Source organism: Rhipicephalus microplus, chromosome 4 (genome assembly GCF_043290135.1).
Source record: "Rhipicephalus microplus isolate Deutch F79 chromosome 4, USDA_Rmic, whole genome shotgun sequence".
NCBI lineage: Eukaryota > Metazoa > Arthropoda > Arachnida > Ixodida > Ixodidae > Rhipicephalus > Rhipicephalus microplus.
The window spans coordinates 122679165-122698187 of NC_134703.1; the positions used below are offsets into that span (position 1 = coordinate 122679165).

Genomic DNA, 19023 nt, shown 5'->3' on the forward strand with positions numbered 1-19023 from the left:
CAAGCGCATTCGTATGAGAGGACAAAAAAAACATGGATTTTTTTTTTTTTGGCAAAATGGTTGAAGTACATAAGAGATGGTGTTCCCTAGTTGTCTTATCATTATGAATGGGGCAATCCTGAACTGAGTGGCATTTATTTACATGATTTGGCACAACCAATGTGATGTCGACAGCCATTCACACGTACAGGCACGGCCAGACTGGAGAGGCTAGCGCTTTCCTTTTTACGGCCTTCTCATTGCGGCTGTTTCTCCTGCACGCTGCGCACCTGTGGTGTCGCTGTGACCCTACTGCTGCCGCCTCTGTCGTCGGCGCAAACTGAAGGCGAGCGTGCGCTCGCTCCCCTTTTGGCCGTGCATTCTCGCATTATTTGTAACTGCCATGCACTGGTATACACTTTTTGACTCTTTTCCTATTCAACCACCGCGCAGTTTTGTCTTGCCTAGTAATGGATCCGAGTCGGCAAATTTCCACGCAACGTGCAGTGTTTGCACAGAACGAAACGCTAGGCTTGGATTTGCGTCATAACTCTGAAGCCGAAGTGCTGGTATTTTGTTTGAGCACCACTGGCATTAAAAACAATTAAGGGGTGGTGCTGCACACTCGGTGAAAACAAGTATTTATTGACGGAAAATAAAAACAAACTCAGCATTTCCTCCACTAATGCCACGTTTTTTAAAAACTGTCATGTAGAACACATCACTTCTTTCTGAAATAACGTCCTCCTGGGACACAAATTCAAAGCCTAAAGTGTTCCCTGGAAGGCTTATGCGCATACGTTATTGACTTCTCTTTCTCTTCTGTTATCTTGTGGGTGTAGTTGATCAGAAGTTTTCTCACAAACTTCTCTGCAAGCCGGCAGACCTTCGTGGCTGTTGTTGACGCCTTCCGGAAACCGCAGCAGCGGCGAGTTTTCAAGATGTGGCTGAATGAGGATACGTAGCACTTCCAGCACATTTGTGCGTGGAAGGTGCACGACAGCTTTCTCAAAAAAGCACACAATTTTGTCCAACAGTGCCACAAACTCTGCTTTTGGATAATGCAGCCTGCTAAAATCTTGGCTTCGTAGAAGTGTGTACAGAGGATCATTTCTCTCTTTTCAATTTTTCCTTGAAATGTTTTTCAGCCATTTAGTGACCAGTTCTGCATCACTCGGGAATTGATGAAAGGAAACGCCTTTAGTCCTACTGGACTGCGACATACAGTGCGGTACGCAACAATACACCATGGTCTCGCTGGCCGGTCCACAGCAACTGATTCACTGCTCCGCATTGCAAGACATATACGTTAGAATGTAAAAGCGATGAGTCAAAGGTACTCAAATCAAGACGTATCTGGCTTGCGGCATCCACTCTGTCGAACGATGCAATACGCGACATAAAAAGACAATGTCAGAACGGCAGTAGTAAGAAGCTCTCCAAACTACAACCGCTACAACTAGAGCAGGGTCGCTGCGCCCTCATGCGGTGAACGGTGACGTTATCCGCGGAAACGCACGCTCCCATTATGCCCGAAGCGATAGTGAAGGCTGTAAGAAGGAAAGCGTGCTCGCCTCTTTAGTCCGGGCGTGGTATAATATAGGAAAGACCCTATTTCCTCCACCTCTTCCAACTTCTGTGGAGATCTCGCCGATTGGAGAAGAGGGTGTGTTCCCTCTGGATTCAGACTAGGTAATCTGCCTTAAGACGTTGGCGCATAGAAACATCTAAAATTTCAGGTGCCAAAAATTTTCGTCCGGTTTTCTCGGACTTCCTGGTTCGAAATGGCAGTAAAGCCTCACCTCTGCCGCCCAAGTTCGAACCATCGCTTTCGCGAGTCTGAGCATTTGCAGCTGTGGCAGAGCCCTAAAGCAGCTTTGCTGCAATACCGATGTGCGATGCAGTGAAGCATACAAAAAAAAATATGAAGTGGTCACTGTTGTGGTGCAGTGCATCTTCATGTTCCAAAGCCAGTGGTTGCTGCAGTCAATACTGTTGAGACCGTAGCAGAGTGTGAAAGACAGCTTTGTCGCAATGTGTGAGTGCGACAGGGTGAAGCATATAAAAAAAAAATTGAAGGAGTCACTGTTAGTGTCGATTGTTGTTTCTGTCTTCAGGAGGCCCTAATACAATGAATAGCGAAATTACGGTGCGAATCAAATTGAGTATAAAATACTATTGAAAGTATTGGAACGTGAATATTTGCACACGCCCAAATAAAACACGAGTGGCGACACCACCTTGCAGTTACTACACTGTTTGCTGTGACGTCACAAGTTTTTATGGCATCTACCTACAGTCTACGCAGTTCCTAGTTGGTAAAAATGAAGTATATTGTCTTTTGAGATAGTCAGAGACCTGACATACCAACTTTGAGGAAGTTTCGTTGAGCTAATGTTTCCTAACAAAAAAGAAAACAAAAAAAAAACTAAACTAATCTTTGATGTCATGTGCAATAGGTTTTAGCGTGAGACTAAAAAATAATGCTTTGAGCTACCATTAAACACACTAGTGAAATGAATAATGTTGGAGTTCACAGAGCGTTGTTTAACAATCCAATTGATTGTTTTACATTAGTGTCTCTTTAAGGGCACACGTCTTTGACAGCACTTATTGTCACATGGGGTGCTCTGTGAAGGAAGATTTTACTTCTAGAGAATAGGAAGTCTGCTAGGGCCTAGTCGTAGCTGTGAGGCGGCTGGGGAATCATTGGGATGTGTTCTATCTCCCGGTATTATCAGGCCAGCTAAAGACGTGATGTTGTGCCAATGTTAAGTCGCTGCATTTTGCATTTGCAAGAAGTCTCTCGACAGGGGCCCACTAAAAGCACAATCTAGGCCGAACAAACATTTGCAAGGGACCGGCGCTTAGACTATTTGAAAGGGCGCATCCCCCATAACAGCACATGCATCGTGCTTGCACCATGCGACGTATAGTCATGTCGGTAGACAATCATTCCCTACATTTTTAATGCACACCTTGTATTTTATTTTGAAGTAGAGGGTAAACATATTTTGTTAAAGTGAGGGCCAGTAAACCGCTGCACGGTCCAAAATTTGTGATGAAAGATAATTGTGCACTTCTACGATGTGAACATGCTGCCGCAAGCATTTAGCTAACAAGTCGTGCAATGAAGAAGTCTCTGTGAATGGAACAACCAGTTTAGCTACTTTCGGTTTCTCTTTTGACCTCCCCCAACCATTTCTGTCCCTAGGAGGAAAAGGCTTAGCTTGTCGTTGCATTACGTAGCCCACATCAGCTACATAACATGATGTTAGCTATTAACAACACCACACAGCCAACACCCGGGCATGGTTTACTCTACATGCGGCCCATGTTACAGCAACGTGGTGAAGTGCAGTGAGAGGGATATGAGGCACTAGAGAGGTAAACAAAGAAGTAACCCAACAAAAAAGAAGTAACCCAACGTACGTCACAGATGATTGGCCAAACCTGGTCGTCACAGGGCCCAAGCACTGTTTCACAGTGCAGAGAAGCAGTCAACGGTAACGTTGCCCATACACTATGTTAACGTCGTTTACTTCTCTTCAAAAGTGAAGAAGATGGGACGGCTACACGGGAATAGTTTTTCGAAATATAGCTTCTGCCTGAAATGCAGCACTGCAATAATCGTGATGCATGATTGTTGTGGTCTTCAGCTATTACAAGCTTGTTTGGGATATGTGAAGTTCGTAAGAGTGAGGCATTGCTATAGTGAGGCCTGTTGTTTTTTTTTTTTTGTTGCTCTCACATTTATGATGCATTTATGTAAGAAAAACACATGCATTACTCTCAAATTTCTCTCATTATGTCACATTTATGTTGCGGCTGTACCTACTCTTCTTCGTTCTTTTGGCTGTCCTTGTAAAGAATGAAAGTTAATCAACTCACTCGAGCTTCCTTGCTGTTTCTCTTAATTTCCATCCAAGGTTTACCCACGAGCATAGTGCTAATGATAACAAAACTTCATTTTGCAATGAAATGACTTTGTGATCCGGACTTTGTTTTTGCCTTGCTTCTTCAGCCAAATCTAACGGAGCTTGATGTAGTGCTCGTGGAATACGCTGCTGGCTGTGCATTGCTTGGAATGGGGTCCCTGGAGGTAGGTATATAACATGGCTGCTATTTTTGCCCCCGGGCTATGTCAGTCCCCACACTCATTGGGTGCCATTGTCGTGTAGGATCTGAAAAACTCGGTCGAATATTTTCTTGGAATTGTGAGTAACCACAAGGACATCGTCTTTCCTCTGGCGTACTATGGTGTCTCGAGGGCCCTGATCAAAATGAACAGGTGAGTGTTTTCTGTAAGTACGAGCGAGCTAGCCTTTGTCTCGTCGTAGTGCGTAGTGTAGCACTTTATGTTATGGTTCATTGCAGCCCTTCACAGGTTGGATTGGCACTGCATCGGTAACACTTGAAAGTGGGTGCTACGCAGGAAGGTGGTTAAGGGTGAAGGGTCGAGGTTTATTTTTTAATTTTGTACTGTAAGTTCAATGTATGTCATGTATGTCATTGGGAGAGCAGTTTTTCATATTACAACAGCTATGCATTAGGAAAGCTTTTAACATGAACGTGTTTTGTACTTAGCCTCACCAATAACCGACAAGTAATAACTGATGTCGATAAAAGGGCAACTAGGTTGGACAGAAAATAAATCCGAATGAGTTGTAGGGGAATAAGCTTGTTTAGTTGTGATAGGGGGACCACAATCTGGAAGCTGTGTAGTGAAGCACTGCTAAGAAGTGCCTCAGGACTGACCCGCAGCCATCAAAGCAGACGGCTGTTGAGAGTCCAAGCAGGACCGAATGCTCTCCCAATGCCCGCTAGCACGTAGTTAACGGAATTATGAACTGCTAGGTAGTCGGTTGCACTAAAAGGTACACATTGTGTCTTGCGGAAATGACGTGTTACAGTTTCTCGACTTGTCCGTGCTTTATTGGGCAGCGTAATAAGTGGATTACGGTTGTGAGACATAAAAAATGTGTGGTTCCCGCTCCCTCTGCAGTCTCTGGTTCTGATGATGCATGCTTGAATTGGTCGGACACGATCTCAGCAGATGGAATGATCCTTCGTGATGTTCTTGCTGCCATAGAGCTGGTGCGAAAAGAAAGTTTTGCAAGGCATTTAATTCAGCTCAAGGCTGATGGAATAGTTTATAAGCCTTAATAATTATTAATTCACCGTCTAACCTTTGCAGTTCTGGGGAAGGCAATGCGAGGTCAATTAGTGCTTTTTTAGGTTGGTAGGACCATCAGTTAAGGGGCGAACTGAGTTACATAGCATATTACCGTAAACACAACTATCTGTCCAGCAGCTATGCGAACGCGGTGGTATCAAGGCAAGAGTTTGATGGTTTGCTTGACCCTTATTAAACTGGCGCAACCCATGCGCACAGGCAGCGGCCAAGAAATTGGCGGTGTCTTGTTATATAAAGGAATTTGTTGATAATCTCAAAATGCTCAGCAATAGATTGTTCTCGAAACAATTAATTAGCTTAATGTACGAAAAAAAACACTAATGTTGTTAAAGAATAAGCTTAGTTGAGATAACCTAAGCATTAAATTCGGTTCGTCTTGCCTAGTAAATAGCATTCGTCATTGAAAATGCTCCGTTGGCTATAACCTAGTGATGTAGCCCCAAAGAAAAGAACCCTTGGAAGTGATAAATTGAATCGCATTCTTCACAATACAGTCGAATCTCAATAACTCGGAACTCGAAGGGGCCAGAAAATTTGTTCAAAGTAAAAGAAGTTCGAATTAATGAAAGCTAAATAAGTGGAGGGCTCTCCATGCAGTGTATGAGGTAACACAAAAGGGGAAGTTTCAGAAGACTTACATTTATTCACAAATCACAGGACAACCATCATTATTTGAAGTAATCAGTGATGCGCATCTGCACACGTTTGCCTTGCAGCGAGTCAATCAATATCGCACGCAGCTTGCAAAGCATTTCTACTTCGGCTTCAGCATTCTCTTGGCAAGAGAAGTTGCGCGCAGAAATGTCCAGCGCCGACACACTCTTAAGACGACGACTGCGTAGTGAAGCCTCTCCACTACGCAGCTACAGCATGGCCAGCACGTGATGAGAAAGGTCTCCACGCGGAGCGAGGCAGATCAGCATTTGAGAGAAAACTAACACTCCACAGCAGTTTTTTTTTTTTTGCTCTCTTCGCTCATGTCATTGAAAGGAGAAGGGTGACGTGGCGGGGAGAGACCACCCCCCCCTCAAGGCGCAGAGCAGTGCTCCCGCAAGAGGCAGGGGCTGCAGAAGATAGTGCCTTTTTCCTTTCCTTCAACCACACATTCATTCAACCCAGCAACAGCTTTATTTTTTTCCTCTCTCTGTTCGCGCGCGGCGTTGGAAGGAGAAGGGTCTTTATGTGGCAGGCACGGAAAAGGGAGAAGCGTGACACGGGCGCGTCGCAGATCGGCACTTGAGAGAGAGCAAACATTTCACTGCAATCTTTTCTTTCCTTTTCCTTTCCTTCGCCCGCAGCGTTGTGGTGTCGCAGGTGCCGCCGCGGGATTCGGTGGGGTGCTGAGAGCAATTTCTGAGCGCGTTATGTTCGAATTAACCGTCACAAGTGCTTGTGCATTCGAATTACCAGGCATTTTCACTCATTAGAATACACATAGCTTTCACGGGACCTCATCGTGAGTTCGAATTAAGTGTGTTCGAATTAATGAAATTCAATTGTAGTTCATCTAGAAGTCTTCTTTTTCATTGTTAAACAATCTGCATGTTGGGAAGAAATGATTCAGGGCGAAGAGCAGCAGAACTACAGGATAAAAAACGAAACTTTGCCAATGTTGTAGCAATGGGTGTGTGTTTCGGAAAGCAACATAAACAACTCAAGAGGTTGCAGTGAATGAGAGATATGTCGCGGTGGCCGAAATGATTGCCACTTTACAAGGTGAAGCAAAAGACGAAACGGGGTTGAAGCGTTCTCTCTGGCTGAAATCATAGCGTGTATTCTTTCTCGCCCGCGCCCCAAGCTCTTAGCAAGACCATGATCATAATGAGCGAGGATGATCTCGCAATAATTTGAAGCGAAACAATTCGCGAGACTCTGTGGCTGAAATTGCCGTAACATAAAGCCGCAACAAGCGAGCACGCTGCCGCCCACTCGCCATGATATCTACGGTGAATGGCCTTAGAGCCATTGGTATTTGTAAATGCTCTGAGTATTTTGCAAGTACGCAGATATTGGGCACGCACCAATAATATTCTAAGTGTGAAAAATGACAGTTTACCTTAATAGTTATGAAGCAAGTAATTCGAAAATTTGATTGATTGAAGTAATTTGATATCCTGATGCACGCATTTGCCGTCGGTACTGATGATGGGCAGCAAGGCGCTAGCATGGAAAACATGGCTGCTTTTGTGCAGGTTTTTCCATAGCGGAATTGCAAAAGAAAGTCTCGCTATGATATCTTCTATTTTTGCTCGAAGAATCAATGCTCTGGCCATGGGCGCTTTTGCCACCATTACTGCCAGAGCAATGCCGAGCTGCTGTCTGCTATACGATTCTCAACGTTGCGCGCCCGCCGCACCACAAGTAGCGCTGCATCCAGTTTTCAAAGCGCCCCCTATAGGTTCCAATCGGAGTATATAGCATTTCATTCGCTGAGCATTGTATGTGCAGCACCGCAGTGCTTCGCTCGTGATGGGCCATTTGAATTTTCTAAAAGGAATGCAGGCCCATGAGTTCATAATTGTTTTAGGGAAGCTTCTTATTTGCACAAAACAATCAGTACAACAAGGTTGCTACAAATAGTGTTTTGACTAACCATGTTTACTCTACATTTGCCTTTGTGCATCTCTATGTGTTCCCTTAATTTAGGGCCATGAGAGTAAATGTATTGTGAAAGCTACACAAACATGAGTTGCAGTTCTGGTATGAGCAACTGTAACCTGTGAAGCGTTTTGCTCATAGTGGTCACCTCTGTTCTATCTGAATGCAGGTTCTCTGAGGCACTGCCGCACATTGAAAAGTGTTTGAGTATCCTTCAAAAGGGCATCCAATTCAGCGAGGCCCTGTTATGGCCCGAGACGAAAACGAAGGTCGACAATGCGAAGAGGCCCCAACTTCAGGTCTGTTCAAAGTTTGGGCTAGCGTGAAGCCATTTTTCAAGCCGTGTACCTCCCGAAAATTTACAAAATTTATACCCAAGGCCGGAGCTTGGTAGATTGTCCTTTTGCTGCTAAATGATAGTGCCCATGTTTTCACACGCAGAAAGCAATGGAGGAGATGCAGGTGCTGTGTCGGACACCGCCCAAATGGGACGCCATGTGTTGCTACGAGGCGTGTCCACTGCAGAAAAGCATCTACTATAGTGATCCCGACTTCAAGGGCTTCCAGCAGGTGCACTGTGCATCCAAGTGCCTTGTTCAATACCACCCTGCGTGCTGGAGGGAGTACAAGGAGTCCCGCAATCTAACAGAAAAGGTGGGTTCCCTATGAAAGGCAAGTAGACAATAAAGGAAAACTGTTGTGCATACGTTCACTATGGCACGATGGCTTCATAGCCCCCCAGGGCCGAGCTGTCCTCACCAGTGTAGGGTTTGTCAATACAGTAAGCTCTATATACCGTATTTACTCGCATGATTCTCGCACTTTTTGTTTTCGGCGGAAAACCGATGCAAAGTTACGGGGTGTGAGAATTACGTGGAGAAAACGTTCCACGAAAACGTACAGAGCAAAAAAGGTCGCAAATCGGGATTCCCACACCAGCAACTAACAATAAGCTTTGAGAAGTACTAATTAAAACTTACCTCAGCAATAAAAGCACAGGTTCAACACAGGGCAATATTTATTTGAGACACAAAAAGTGCAAGCAAGTAATCGAGAATTAGAATACCATACGCAAAGCTTGTGGGCGTTGCAGGCGTAATGGTAGCGTTCGTCACTTGAAGGGCCACTCACTAGGTTTGACAATTTTGAGCTTACAAGCTTTTCCATTCTTTTACAAGCTTTTTTTTACAAGTTTCCAAACGATCTCTCAGAAACAGATAGAAGACCACAAAATAACGCTGGTCAACAAAGCATTACTGCTCGCGTGCTCGGGAGTTGGACTTGTTTGGGCACGTCACCTCTTGGTCGAATGCCGGAGAGCACCCAACAACTTCCACTGTATAACTAAAATTTGGTATGGGGCCTGGTGAGTGGCCGTTTAACAGGAGCCCTCAAAAGGTAAGCGTAGGACAGTATTGGGCTGATGGCTATTCAACAGAATCACTCGCAGCTTCCTTCTGGAAAGATAAAGTTTACCATCAATCCCAGTTTTAGGCACACGGCAGGCCCAACGCGTCTTGGTGGCTTTCAGCTGCCGTCACCAGTAGCGAACACAAAACTCGTAGACTCCGGAGGGCCTACCGGCGGCCCCGTTGCCGTTGTTTAGGGCATGACCTATCACTTTTAAATTGAAAGCAGCTGTGTAGCTTCAGTATCGCCCCATAATGTGTCAAGATTACTGACACAACATACAAAACACGCCGCAACGCGCACTTGCCACTTTGGTTTGGATTGGATTGGATCTCCGTGCAATAATAGTATGCTTGATGGTTAAGAGATGGTGCCAGACGGCATGCGCTATCATCATCAGTGGCTGGAACGAGCAGATAACAAAATTGCGGCAGTTTTCGGGGGTGCGATAATTACTCAAGGAAAAAAAATCTTTTTTTTGTTGGGCAATGTGGAGAGTGCGAGAATTATGCGAGTGCGAGGATTACGCGAGTGAATACGGTTGTAGAACCCCTTAATAAGAGACACTGATATAAGAGACAAATGGGTATAAGAGACACCAGTGGGCCTACTGTAAAATATGAGTTGATAAAAAAATGCATACGAGGTGCCCTCGTTATTAGAGACATCTCATATAAAAGACAAGAATTGCTCTTTTAAATGCATTTTATAAAAGGGTTCAACTGTAATTCCAACTTGTTTGAACGTCAAGATTTTTCATTCGGAAGTTTTCATATGACTCATGACTTGCAAACGACATACAGTAAACCCTTGTTAGTTCAAAGTGGCTGGGGCCATAAGAAACCTTCGAAATAAGCGAGCTTTCGCATTCGCAGAACATGCAATAAGTGGCATGCAAGAAACTTGAAATTATTCGAAGTAATCTGGGCTGGTCTTTCACTGTATCGGCTAGTTTGCGGCTCCAAGGGTTCTGTTTCCCACCATTATCTGGTCCCAATTTTGTCGCCAACATGGGGTAACAGCAGGCCTCAGTGCTCGCACTGAAAATAAGGGGGGGGGGGGGGGGTGCGTCGTGATCAACAGAAGTGTGGTGCACCTGCTTTACGAGACATCTTCACTGCAACACAGTAATGTCATGCAAGCAGCATATCGCTTACTGCTCACTGCGTCAGCACCTCATGATTAGACCATTCGGCCATTCTTTCTGGTAGAATAAAGAATTTAATAATGGCCAGTGTGATGAAATTTGTGATGTGTTATGGCTGGAAAACATGATCATAGAAGCGTTCAAACTTAGTTTTGAAGCAGGCGTTGCAGGCAAGAACTCTGCCAGCATTGCAAGTGCGCATATTGCCGTAGCATGCGGCAATCAGTTTTGCATGCATTGCTAATTCTGCCAAATTGTTCTTCATTATTTTCTTTATATTTCCTAAAAAAAATGGGCAAATAATGACACACTGATGTTGCGAAAAGCATGCAATATGCTGACTGCGCGTCACTGCTATATTACAGTGAAGCTCGTCTTGTTTTCTGCAGGCGCACATTTAAGTTAACCTCGAGGCCGTTTTTTCTTTTTTTTTTTCTCTTCTTTTTTGCTCTGGAAGCAGCGAGGCTGGGTTGCTTCAGCTGCCACTCATTAGTATCACTATGTATCATTGTCTTGTGATTCTTGGGGGTCATCGTTTCTGCAAATTTGCCGCAAAATCTGGCATTGGCACATGGTATGCAAAGTTTTCGAATTAACCGTACTGGCACTGACCGCCGCTTCAAACTATCTGCCCAGAATTTTATTACAAAATAAGGGACCACACAAATATTTTGAATTATGTGGTATTTCAGTGCAACCGAGTTCGATTTAAGGAGGTTTTGCTGCACCAACTAGTGTGAGGTTTTACTGTACCAACGAGGTGTGAGGTTTATTGTACCGATGAGGTTTTAGCGTACCAAACATAATCAGCGTACCTTCTGTGCTGCGACTTTGTAGTTCGGGGCCTCGACAATGTCGTATACCTCAATGATTCCCAGCAAAGATTTTACACGTCTGTGATCATACTAAGAATGTTAAAATGTGCAACGTTTCTCAATGCTTAGAAGTCCTGTTTAAATCTTGATATGCTTTTTTATGCAACATTACTGTATTGCAGCGAAAAGGGATTAAAAGCATTCAACATGCAGTTGACCTAGTTCTTGTATTTTTTTTTTTTCTGATCAAACATGCGGATGATTGTGCTTGCAGGTTGTTTTGTTGGTTTTTAGGTATGCAACGGGTTTTATCTGCATCTGGTAGTAACGTAAAAATGCCAATGTTCGGCTAGGAGCAATAAAGGTAGACAATATTTGGCAAAATTTATCTGCTGCCCCTTTTGCAATAAGTATTAATTTACTGAAGTTATACAAGGGAGTGGTTTGAACAAAGTGACATTGAAGTACGTTTAAAACATAGCTGGCCAATCAATAATATGATATCTGCCTTCTCACGGGTCTATTGCATCACCAATGACCAGTCGCATTCGTTCAACCCTATTCGGTAGGCTTGTGCGAATGGCGAATTTTAGGTTCAAAGTGTATAGTGATTTTGATCAAATAATTTTGAATCGAATTCGAATAGTATATATGGCATATAAAGAAAGACCGGCATATTTATCACGACATAACTAACCTGCACGATATTTAAAGAAAAAATGAGATAAGGCCTCTATGCAAGTGTCTTGTTTTTTTTGTTTGTTCAAAAGAAGTCAGAAGAACTTTGAGTAGTAGCAGGATTTGACTTTTGATGTGAGTGATAACATGTCAAATACATAACACATTAAAATCTATTCTACTTTCAGCATATGAGCCGGGCATAAAAGCTTTAAAAAATGAATAGATTCGAGATGAATATGTTCATTTAAAGGGGCCGTGGAAAATTTTTTCAAGAAGCCCTAAAATGTATTCACAAAAGAAGCTTATTGCCTCATGAATTCACCGCCGCAAAAATTTTTAGAATCTGTCCAGTATGAGTGGAGAGATTTGTCGCATACTGCAACTGCATTCTTTCTTCTCGCACTGACGGAAGCACTGGAAAACGGGGAAAATTGGCTTGGGGAAAGAAAATACCTCACGCGGGCCTCTTGATTTTGAGTACTTTTTCTCGTTCTCTCTTTTTTTTCCCCTCGGCGAATATGCGGCTTTTCAGTGCGATCAAGCACGTACGCGTGGACAAGTCAAGACTTCCCGCGGCAGCTCCTGTAAGGACCGAGCGGGCCATGCTCAAATCAGTGAATGGCTCATAGAATGGCTGTGATGAGTGATTTTGGAACTTGTGGCATCATTTTCAGGGAAAGAAGAGCAATATTTAGCTGGCTTTGAAAATTTATGGTGAATTGCAGGCTGCACGCTGCGCTTTAATATTAGGCTCGCGTGTCCTCAGTAGCATCGACTATCGGTCGGCAATGTTTTCTGACGATGCTCAAGAAGTGTTGCACGGCCCCTTTAAATTTGAAGTAAAGCTTTGCGGCAGAGCGAATTTCCCCTGGAAAGGTTCTTTCACGACTAAGCATCTCTGCACTGTGGTGAAACCACTTTTACAGGGAGTTACATGTGGACTAAAAAACATTTCTTTGTTCATTGCAAATACTTCGAATTTTTCATTAATTTAAATTCAAACAATGTACCATTCATTCGAATATTTGAAGCATTTGAATATTCATGCAAGCCTACTATTCGGGCTTCTCTTAGTGCCAGGAATCAGTGACAATTCACAAATTTACAACACAAGTGGGCAGTAGAAGTATTGAAAGCAGTTTTTCATGCCTTTTTCTTGTGTCCAGTCTTGCAGCAGTGTTTCAAAAATAGTGGCATGGTGAGGAATACTGTTCGCAGAGAAATCTTTAGACACAGCTGTTTCCATGCGTAGTTCCAGCCTCATTGTTGCTGAAGGGTCGGCCCTTAACTTAGGGAGAAGATTCAGCATTGTTAAAAGCGATTTGAAAGCCTTTCTCACTTGTCTTGGTGTGAAACGTTGTTACTATAAATGCTACGTGAACTTCTCGTTTTCAAATTTGTACCTATAACTATATAAAAAAAATTTTTTTCACAGTGAGCTTCTGAATATTGAGCTTTTCAGAGAGATGACTATTCCTGTCATTTCAACAGCCAGTACGACTAATTCATATTTTCATTCTTTAGCGCTATCTGTGTGCCATGTTTGGGGACGAAATGCACAAAGCAGACACCTCAACCGTTGAGTTGGGGACGCTCAAAGTGTGGAATTTCAAAACTTGAAATGGTGCAGGCTGAGATGGAAGGGGATTCACCGTGCGGGAGAGGCAATGGTCCATATGATTTTGCGTCTTGTATGAATGCTCAATACTCCAGTGACATGACACGTGCAGCAGAATAATGCGACCGGAACATTTATTCAGGGCTTCCTGGGTGAGGCGTGCCCAACTCCAGATTGCTGCAGTGCTGTCATAAAAGTTGAAGCCATTGAAAAAGACGGCACAATTGGCAAGCAGGCAAGTACAAGTTTAAACATCGTTAGTTGGTTAAGAACATAGGCCGCTACTGTACTTTACTTAGCAGAAAATGTGGTTTCTACATACGCTCCGCTCAATATTTTTGCATGCTTTTAATTCAACTGAAACCTTTTTTTCTCTCTCCCCACTTAGTTTGTCCACAATCAACTGCTTGTTGAGACTGCGCCCAAACAGAAGAAGACGAAGTGAGTCTAACATGTCTTATTTCATTTTCTAATATTTGTGTAATGATAATGAAGCTGTTTTTTCTGTTTAAATCATTTCGCATTCTGCTTATTATTTTACCAAATTGCTACATTGCAGCAACTCCATTCATGCAGCACCATATATCTCAATAACTTGAAATACGTATTCTTGTTTTATGGACAATTTTCTCTGCAGGGGTTGTCTCAAGAAAGTCATATGTAGGTTAAGCAGAAAAAAAAAAATATATTCCCGAAAGAGTCACATTCTCCTATTTGCAGGCTGGTTGTTTTCAACAAAACTTCTCTCGCCTTTGGGGAAGGAAAATATTCTTGCAATGAATCTCGCATTAAGCATTTGATGGGACTGCCTTCGCTAGGTATGTTTCAGCAGTCGTACAAGCCACCCCTGCCTTGACACCCTAGTCTGTGGCTGTGAGCCACATCTACATACCAAGGTGTTAAGGTGTTAGTGAGCCCTTCAGAATGGAGGGCTTGAAGCGACAGACAAATCCACTCAAGTTGCACTTTGAAAGAGACTTCTGTCACGCATCAGGTCCATGCCCAACCAGCTGTGGCCTAGAGTGGTGCAGTAAAGAAAAATGGGAATTCATTAGATGCCAAGCTACGTGACCACTGAAACTCATTACGCAACTAAAACCTCATTATGCAACTGAAATGGTGCAACGAGGCACACACACGAGTATTCTCCAAACAGATGCAGCAACCTCTTTGGCTCTACAGCCCAAAGTGTAATTTAGAGGCAACCTTGTGTTGTAACAAGGTGCACTGCCAGCAACAGAATTTTCAGGCACGCTTACAGTCGACGTCCCACTTCCCAAATCCTCAAGGGGCCACGAAAACGTCCAGAAAATGGGGCAGTCCGCAATGCTAGTGAAAGCTCTTTTTTAATAAGTATTTTTTTGCTGATAAACAGGATCACGGCAAGAGTACAGTATTTTCATTGCATTTCGGCAGAGGCGAAAAAAGAAAATCGCTTATTAAAATATTTGTTGGGCTAGTTGGTACATGGTTACTGAAATACAAAAAGACACGTATCATCGAGGAAGAAAATTGAGGACACGCCCTTTCTCTTCTGTCCTCAATTTTCTTCCTCGATGGGTATGCGTCTTTTTGTATTGTATTTCAAGTTGTTCATTTTCATTCGCACAGCGTTCCAGTTACCCAGGATAAAGTCGTGCTGTCACTGTACTGTACATCGAAGACGGTGTTAGTGCTCGCGTCCACTCTGAACAAGTTGGCTGTGTAGGTGCTGCCTCTTTAATCTCAGTGTTGGAGTTATCGGAATCCTCCGTAACTTGACGAATGATTGTCATCAGTCAATTTCGCACATTGATCGAGGTCTTTGTCAGTGTCGGTGAAGCCCTCAAAGGTTATCCCTGCTGAAATCGAAACATTGGCAGCGGGCAGTTCATTGAAAGCAATATGTGAAAGTTCATGCGGCGAAAACAGTTCAGGGTCTGTTTTCTAACGGTCTTTGATGAGTCCGCAAGCATGCAGGTGGAAGACCATAGGTCAACAGCTTAGCTCAGGCACAGCACCATGCATCTGTGGCTATAGGTTTGACTGAGCTACGGCTGTCGATGGATCAGTGTGCGCTGGATTACGACATTTTTGGTTTCGACGGCACTGCAGCCGTGGCGCGGTGGGTTCAAGGGTATGAAAACCAAAATGACAGTGCCGATAGTGACTGCGAGTGTGCGGTTACTGGTATAAAGTTCGGAAAATTGTATGGCGAAAGCTGTAAATGTCCGGAATTTCGGACTTGTTAATGTATTAACTCTGCGGAAAACTTGATGGGGCAACAGACGAGTTTGTGAAATCAGGCATGTCCAGAATTTCGGGCATCCTAGAAATTGGACGTCGAGTGAAATCATTTGAATGCCTTAGTGGCACCATCATGCACCATATTTACTCGCTTAATGAACCCATTTTTTTTTTTCAGAAAAGTTGACATCAATTTGGGGGTAGGGTTCATTATGTGGGAAAAAAAAAAGTCACGGGTGTTATAACAGCAAAAATTTCGCATGAGGGTTTTGCTTGTTTTGGCACAGGAAATAATGCTTGACGAATCATTTTCATATCCCGAAGCTGTTTTTTCCCGTAACCAACGCGCACGCATCGACGCTGAAGTGTCATCCAGCTGCTCGGTTCCCAGGCTCCAGCGTATGCTCAACCAACTTTAAGTTTAAAACCAGCCGTGTAGCTAGCGTACCGGTGGAACGCACCCTGTGCAGCGGGTGAAGGCATTGCATCAAGTGGGTTTGACTGCATTACTTGCTACTAGTGTTAGTGAACATTGTTAGTCAATGATCTATCAGTATGCTTCTTCCAGCGAGTGCATTTATGTGGTTACAAACGCTCGTATTGTCAGCTTCAGGTCATTCACTGTCATTTCAGGAAGGAAAAGAAGCTGGAACAACGAGAACAGAAGAAACAGCAGCGCCGTGCCGCTGACCCTGGCACCAAGCAGCCAACGAACGATAAAGATGAAGATGCTGCTTTGCTGCAGATCAGTGCTTCCTGCGAGTCGACAGGCGCCGCTGTTGAAGACATGCCAAAGGAACCCTCGGTCGAACGGGCCAAGCCACCCAAGGTGCAACCAAAGCCGCCCTCCGAACAAGCTGCGCCTGCCACTTCCGAGCAGGCAGAAGCTGCTCATCCAGTGCAGCGTGGTATGTGACCAGATCGGTTTTTGTCGTGCTAATTATGTAACGAGACACAAACCCAAAATAGACACATAATCGCATCATTTACTTTGCACGCGATTCAATTTGAATGTTTTACAGATGCCCAGTATGTATTGAAGAAAGACGAAGACATTGATGAGGTGTGTATCTCTTCATGTCTAGTTTTTTCTGTTCTTTTTCTTCTTTCTTAATTGGCATATTGATCAACCACAGTGAAAAAGTCTCTCATGATAATTGAGCCATAACTGAATTGTCACATTTGTAATCACTTTTGAAATGCACATGTGATCGCGGCCTGCGTAATTGAATTGCCTTGCGCCATCACATGCTTTCGTCGACTCGTAGGACATTCAGGTGGACGGGAGAGCCAAGAAGTGGAAGAGGAAAAAGAACAAACCCATCCGAGTCTTGGAGCTGGAACCCAGTGACAACCTTTAGTAAGCCTGCTCATTATTTTACGCCTTTTCGATACCATGCTTCTCTTCACAGCCACTTTAGACTGTACAGCGGGCGTCCGATTTCTCGGACTCTCAAGAGACTGCGAAAACGTTGAGAAAATCGGGCAGTTCAGAAAAAAGAATGCAAGCGAAAACATGCTTTTTGAGAAGTTTTTGTCGCTGATAGAGAGAGTCGTGGCAGGAGTACAGGGTTCTCTTTGCAACTCAAATTCAGCAAATGCATCATTCAAGTGGCTCTGAGAAGAGCCGAAAGAAAGATTGAAAAAATATTTGATGTGGTGGTGCTGCATTTGTAAACAGTTAGGCGAAAGAAAAATAAAAAGGTCGCTTATAGTTGATGGCAAGCTAAGAATAAAAAGTAAAGTGTACCACTGTCCATTTGTATTATGCGCATCCAACTGTGGCTGCTTGTTACTATGACGTAAGAGTCACGATGAACCAATCACAAATTCAGCTTGGCGCCGTTCGCGACGAGTAGCAATGTGCCGCTGCGCCGAGACCGTCGGGCGTCCATTCAGTTTTCTGTGGTGTTCTCTTCGTCAAGAAGAAGCTATTTCATCCACTCGCCCTCAGCCTCATCGTCGTCGGCTGTCATTCGATGCTGGCGTTTATGATTTTGCAGCATTTCAAGTGCACCAAAGGGGCAGAGCTTCCCGCGTTCCATCTTTTCGGCAGCGTGAAGCTGCAACACGGCGTCTATTCTTTGTGTCACTAGGATGACCACTCTCGACAATTGTCGTCGTGGTCATTCGTGTGAAGTCTGAATGTGCGCGCGTGTGTTGTATGTTGCGTGGAATGTGCCGCAACAGCCGCATCATTTTAACGGAGTATATTGCCACTGGCTCATAATTACATGCCAGATTGAAGTGTCCATTGCGTAAGCGCTTGTCTCACACTCGAAGTATGAACGCCTTGCATGTAAAACGCCACGCAAGTCTCTTCAAACCGGGAAACGACGCGAGCTATGTAATATTGCTGCATCAGTCGTTATCGGCACAGCGATCACTCAATCATGATCAGTTACAACCGATTGGGATCGTTACTGAAGAGACGCCGCTAAAACTATTGTTGGCGAAAGAAAAAAAAAAAGAGAAACATTTCGCTTTTAAGACATTGTATCATCCTTAACAATATAATATTAGGAAGTCTTACTTCATGTTATATTTATTTTTCATTTTGCCTGTATTGCGTGCAAGTATTATGCATAGAGATAGCTTTTTTATATTACAGTCCCATGAAAGAAAATACGGATGCATTGCTCTCCCCTGCGAAAGCGAAGTCTGGCATGATATTCATTCGCATTTCCTGTAGAAAGAACCCTTGCCTGCACATACACACCTTCTCACAGACACATTCATTGAAGGTAGGGGCTCCTGTTGCAGCAAAACTTGGCCCTGATTTGAAAAAGTTGAGCATTCAAGGGCTGACGGGGTGATGGCAACACCATGGAGTGCAAGTTGTCGAAGCAAGAAAAAAAACTTCACCTACAGCTTTTAGTTGCCGCCACTTTAGCTGCGTACATGGCTTTGGCCATTAACTTAACAACGACATTGTAATGATCCCCATTGTTAAGCACTATGTCTGCTGCGTGCTTTTATTTCGATGAAACAAGACTTCGAATGAAACATTGGCATTTACCTCAAGCCCGATGACAAGCACGGCGACGCGCAACGCCGATTCGGTAGTTAAGGCAGCACAAGAATCAAAATTCGCGAAGTTAATCTCAGTCTCTCAGATCGCTTCTCCATTCTTCGCTTTAAGTCATAGTTGCCATAATTACATAAGACAGCGAACAAGCCTGACAGTGAAAGTTTCGTAAAAAAAATGCAAACAACCTAATGAAATGTGATTATTGGCTCTGTTTAATTTTGTGAAACTGCAAAAGAACAATTTCCTAATTTCAAACGTTACGTTAAATGTGGCACTGTTTGTTTAGTACAAACATCGGTACTGAGCAGAAATATCGCCTTC

At 43.8% G+C, this 19023-nt stretch overlaps 1 protein-coding gene across 8 annotated transcripts in view; it reads left to right on the forward strand.

Moving 5' to 3' along the window:
• LOC119172328 (uncharacterized) overlaps positions 1 to 19023 on the forward strand; it is a 182162-nt gene that overhangs the window by 62171 nt on the left and 100968 nt on the right. For all 8 annotated transcript variants that reach the window (XM_075893600.1, XM_075893598.1, XM_075893604.1 and 5 more), the window contains 9 exons: positions 4004 to 4081; positions 4161 to 4270; positions 7944 to 8073; positions 8216 to 8428; positions 13588 to 13680; positions 13834 to 13886; positions 16305 to 16579; positions 16694 to 16734; positions 16940 to 17031. In XM_075893600.1, coding sequence (XP_075749715.1) covers positions 4004 to 4081; positions 4161 to 4270; positions 7944 to 8073; positions 8216 to 8428; positions 13588 to 13680; positions 13834 to 13886; positions 16305 to 16579; positions 16694 to 16734; positions 16940 to 17031 — 1085 coding nt within the window. The remainder of the gene's footprint in view (positions 1 to 4003; positions 4082 to 4160; positions 4271 to 7943; positions 8074 to 8215; positions 8429 to 13587; positions 13681 to 13833; positions 13887 to 16304; positions 16580 to 16693; positions 16735 to 16939; positions 17032 to 19023) is intronic.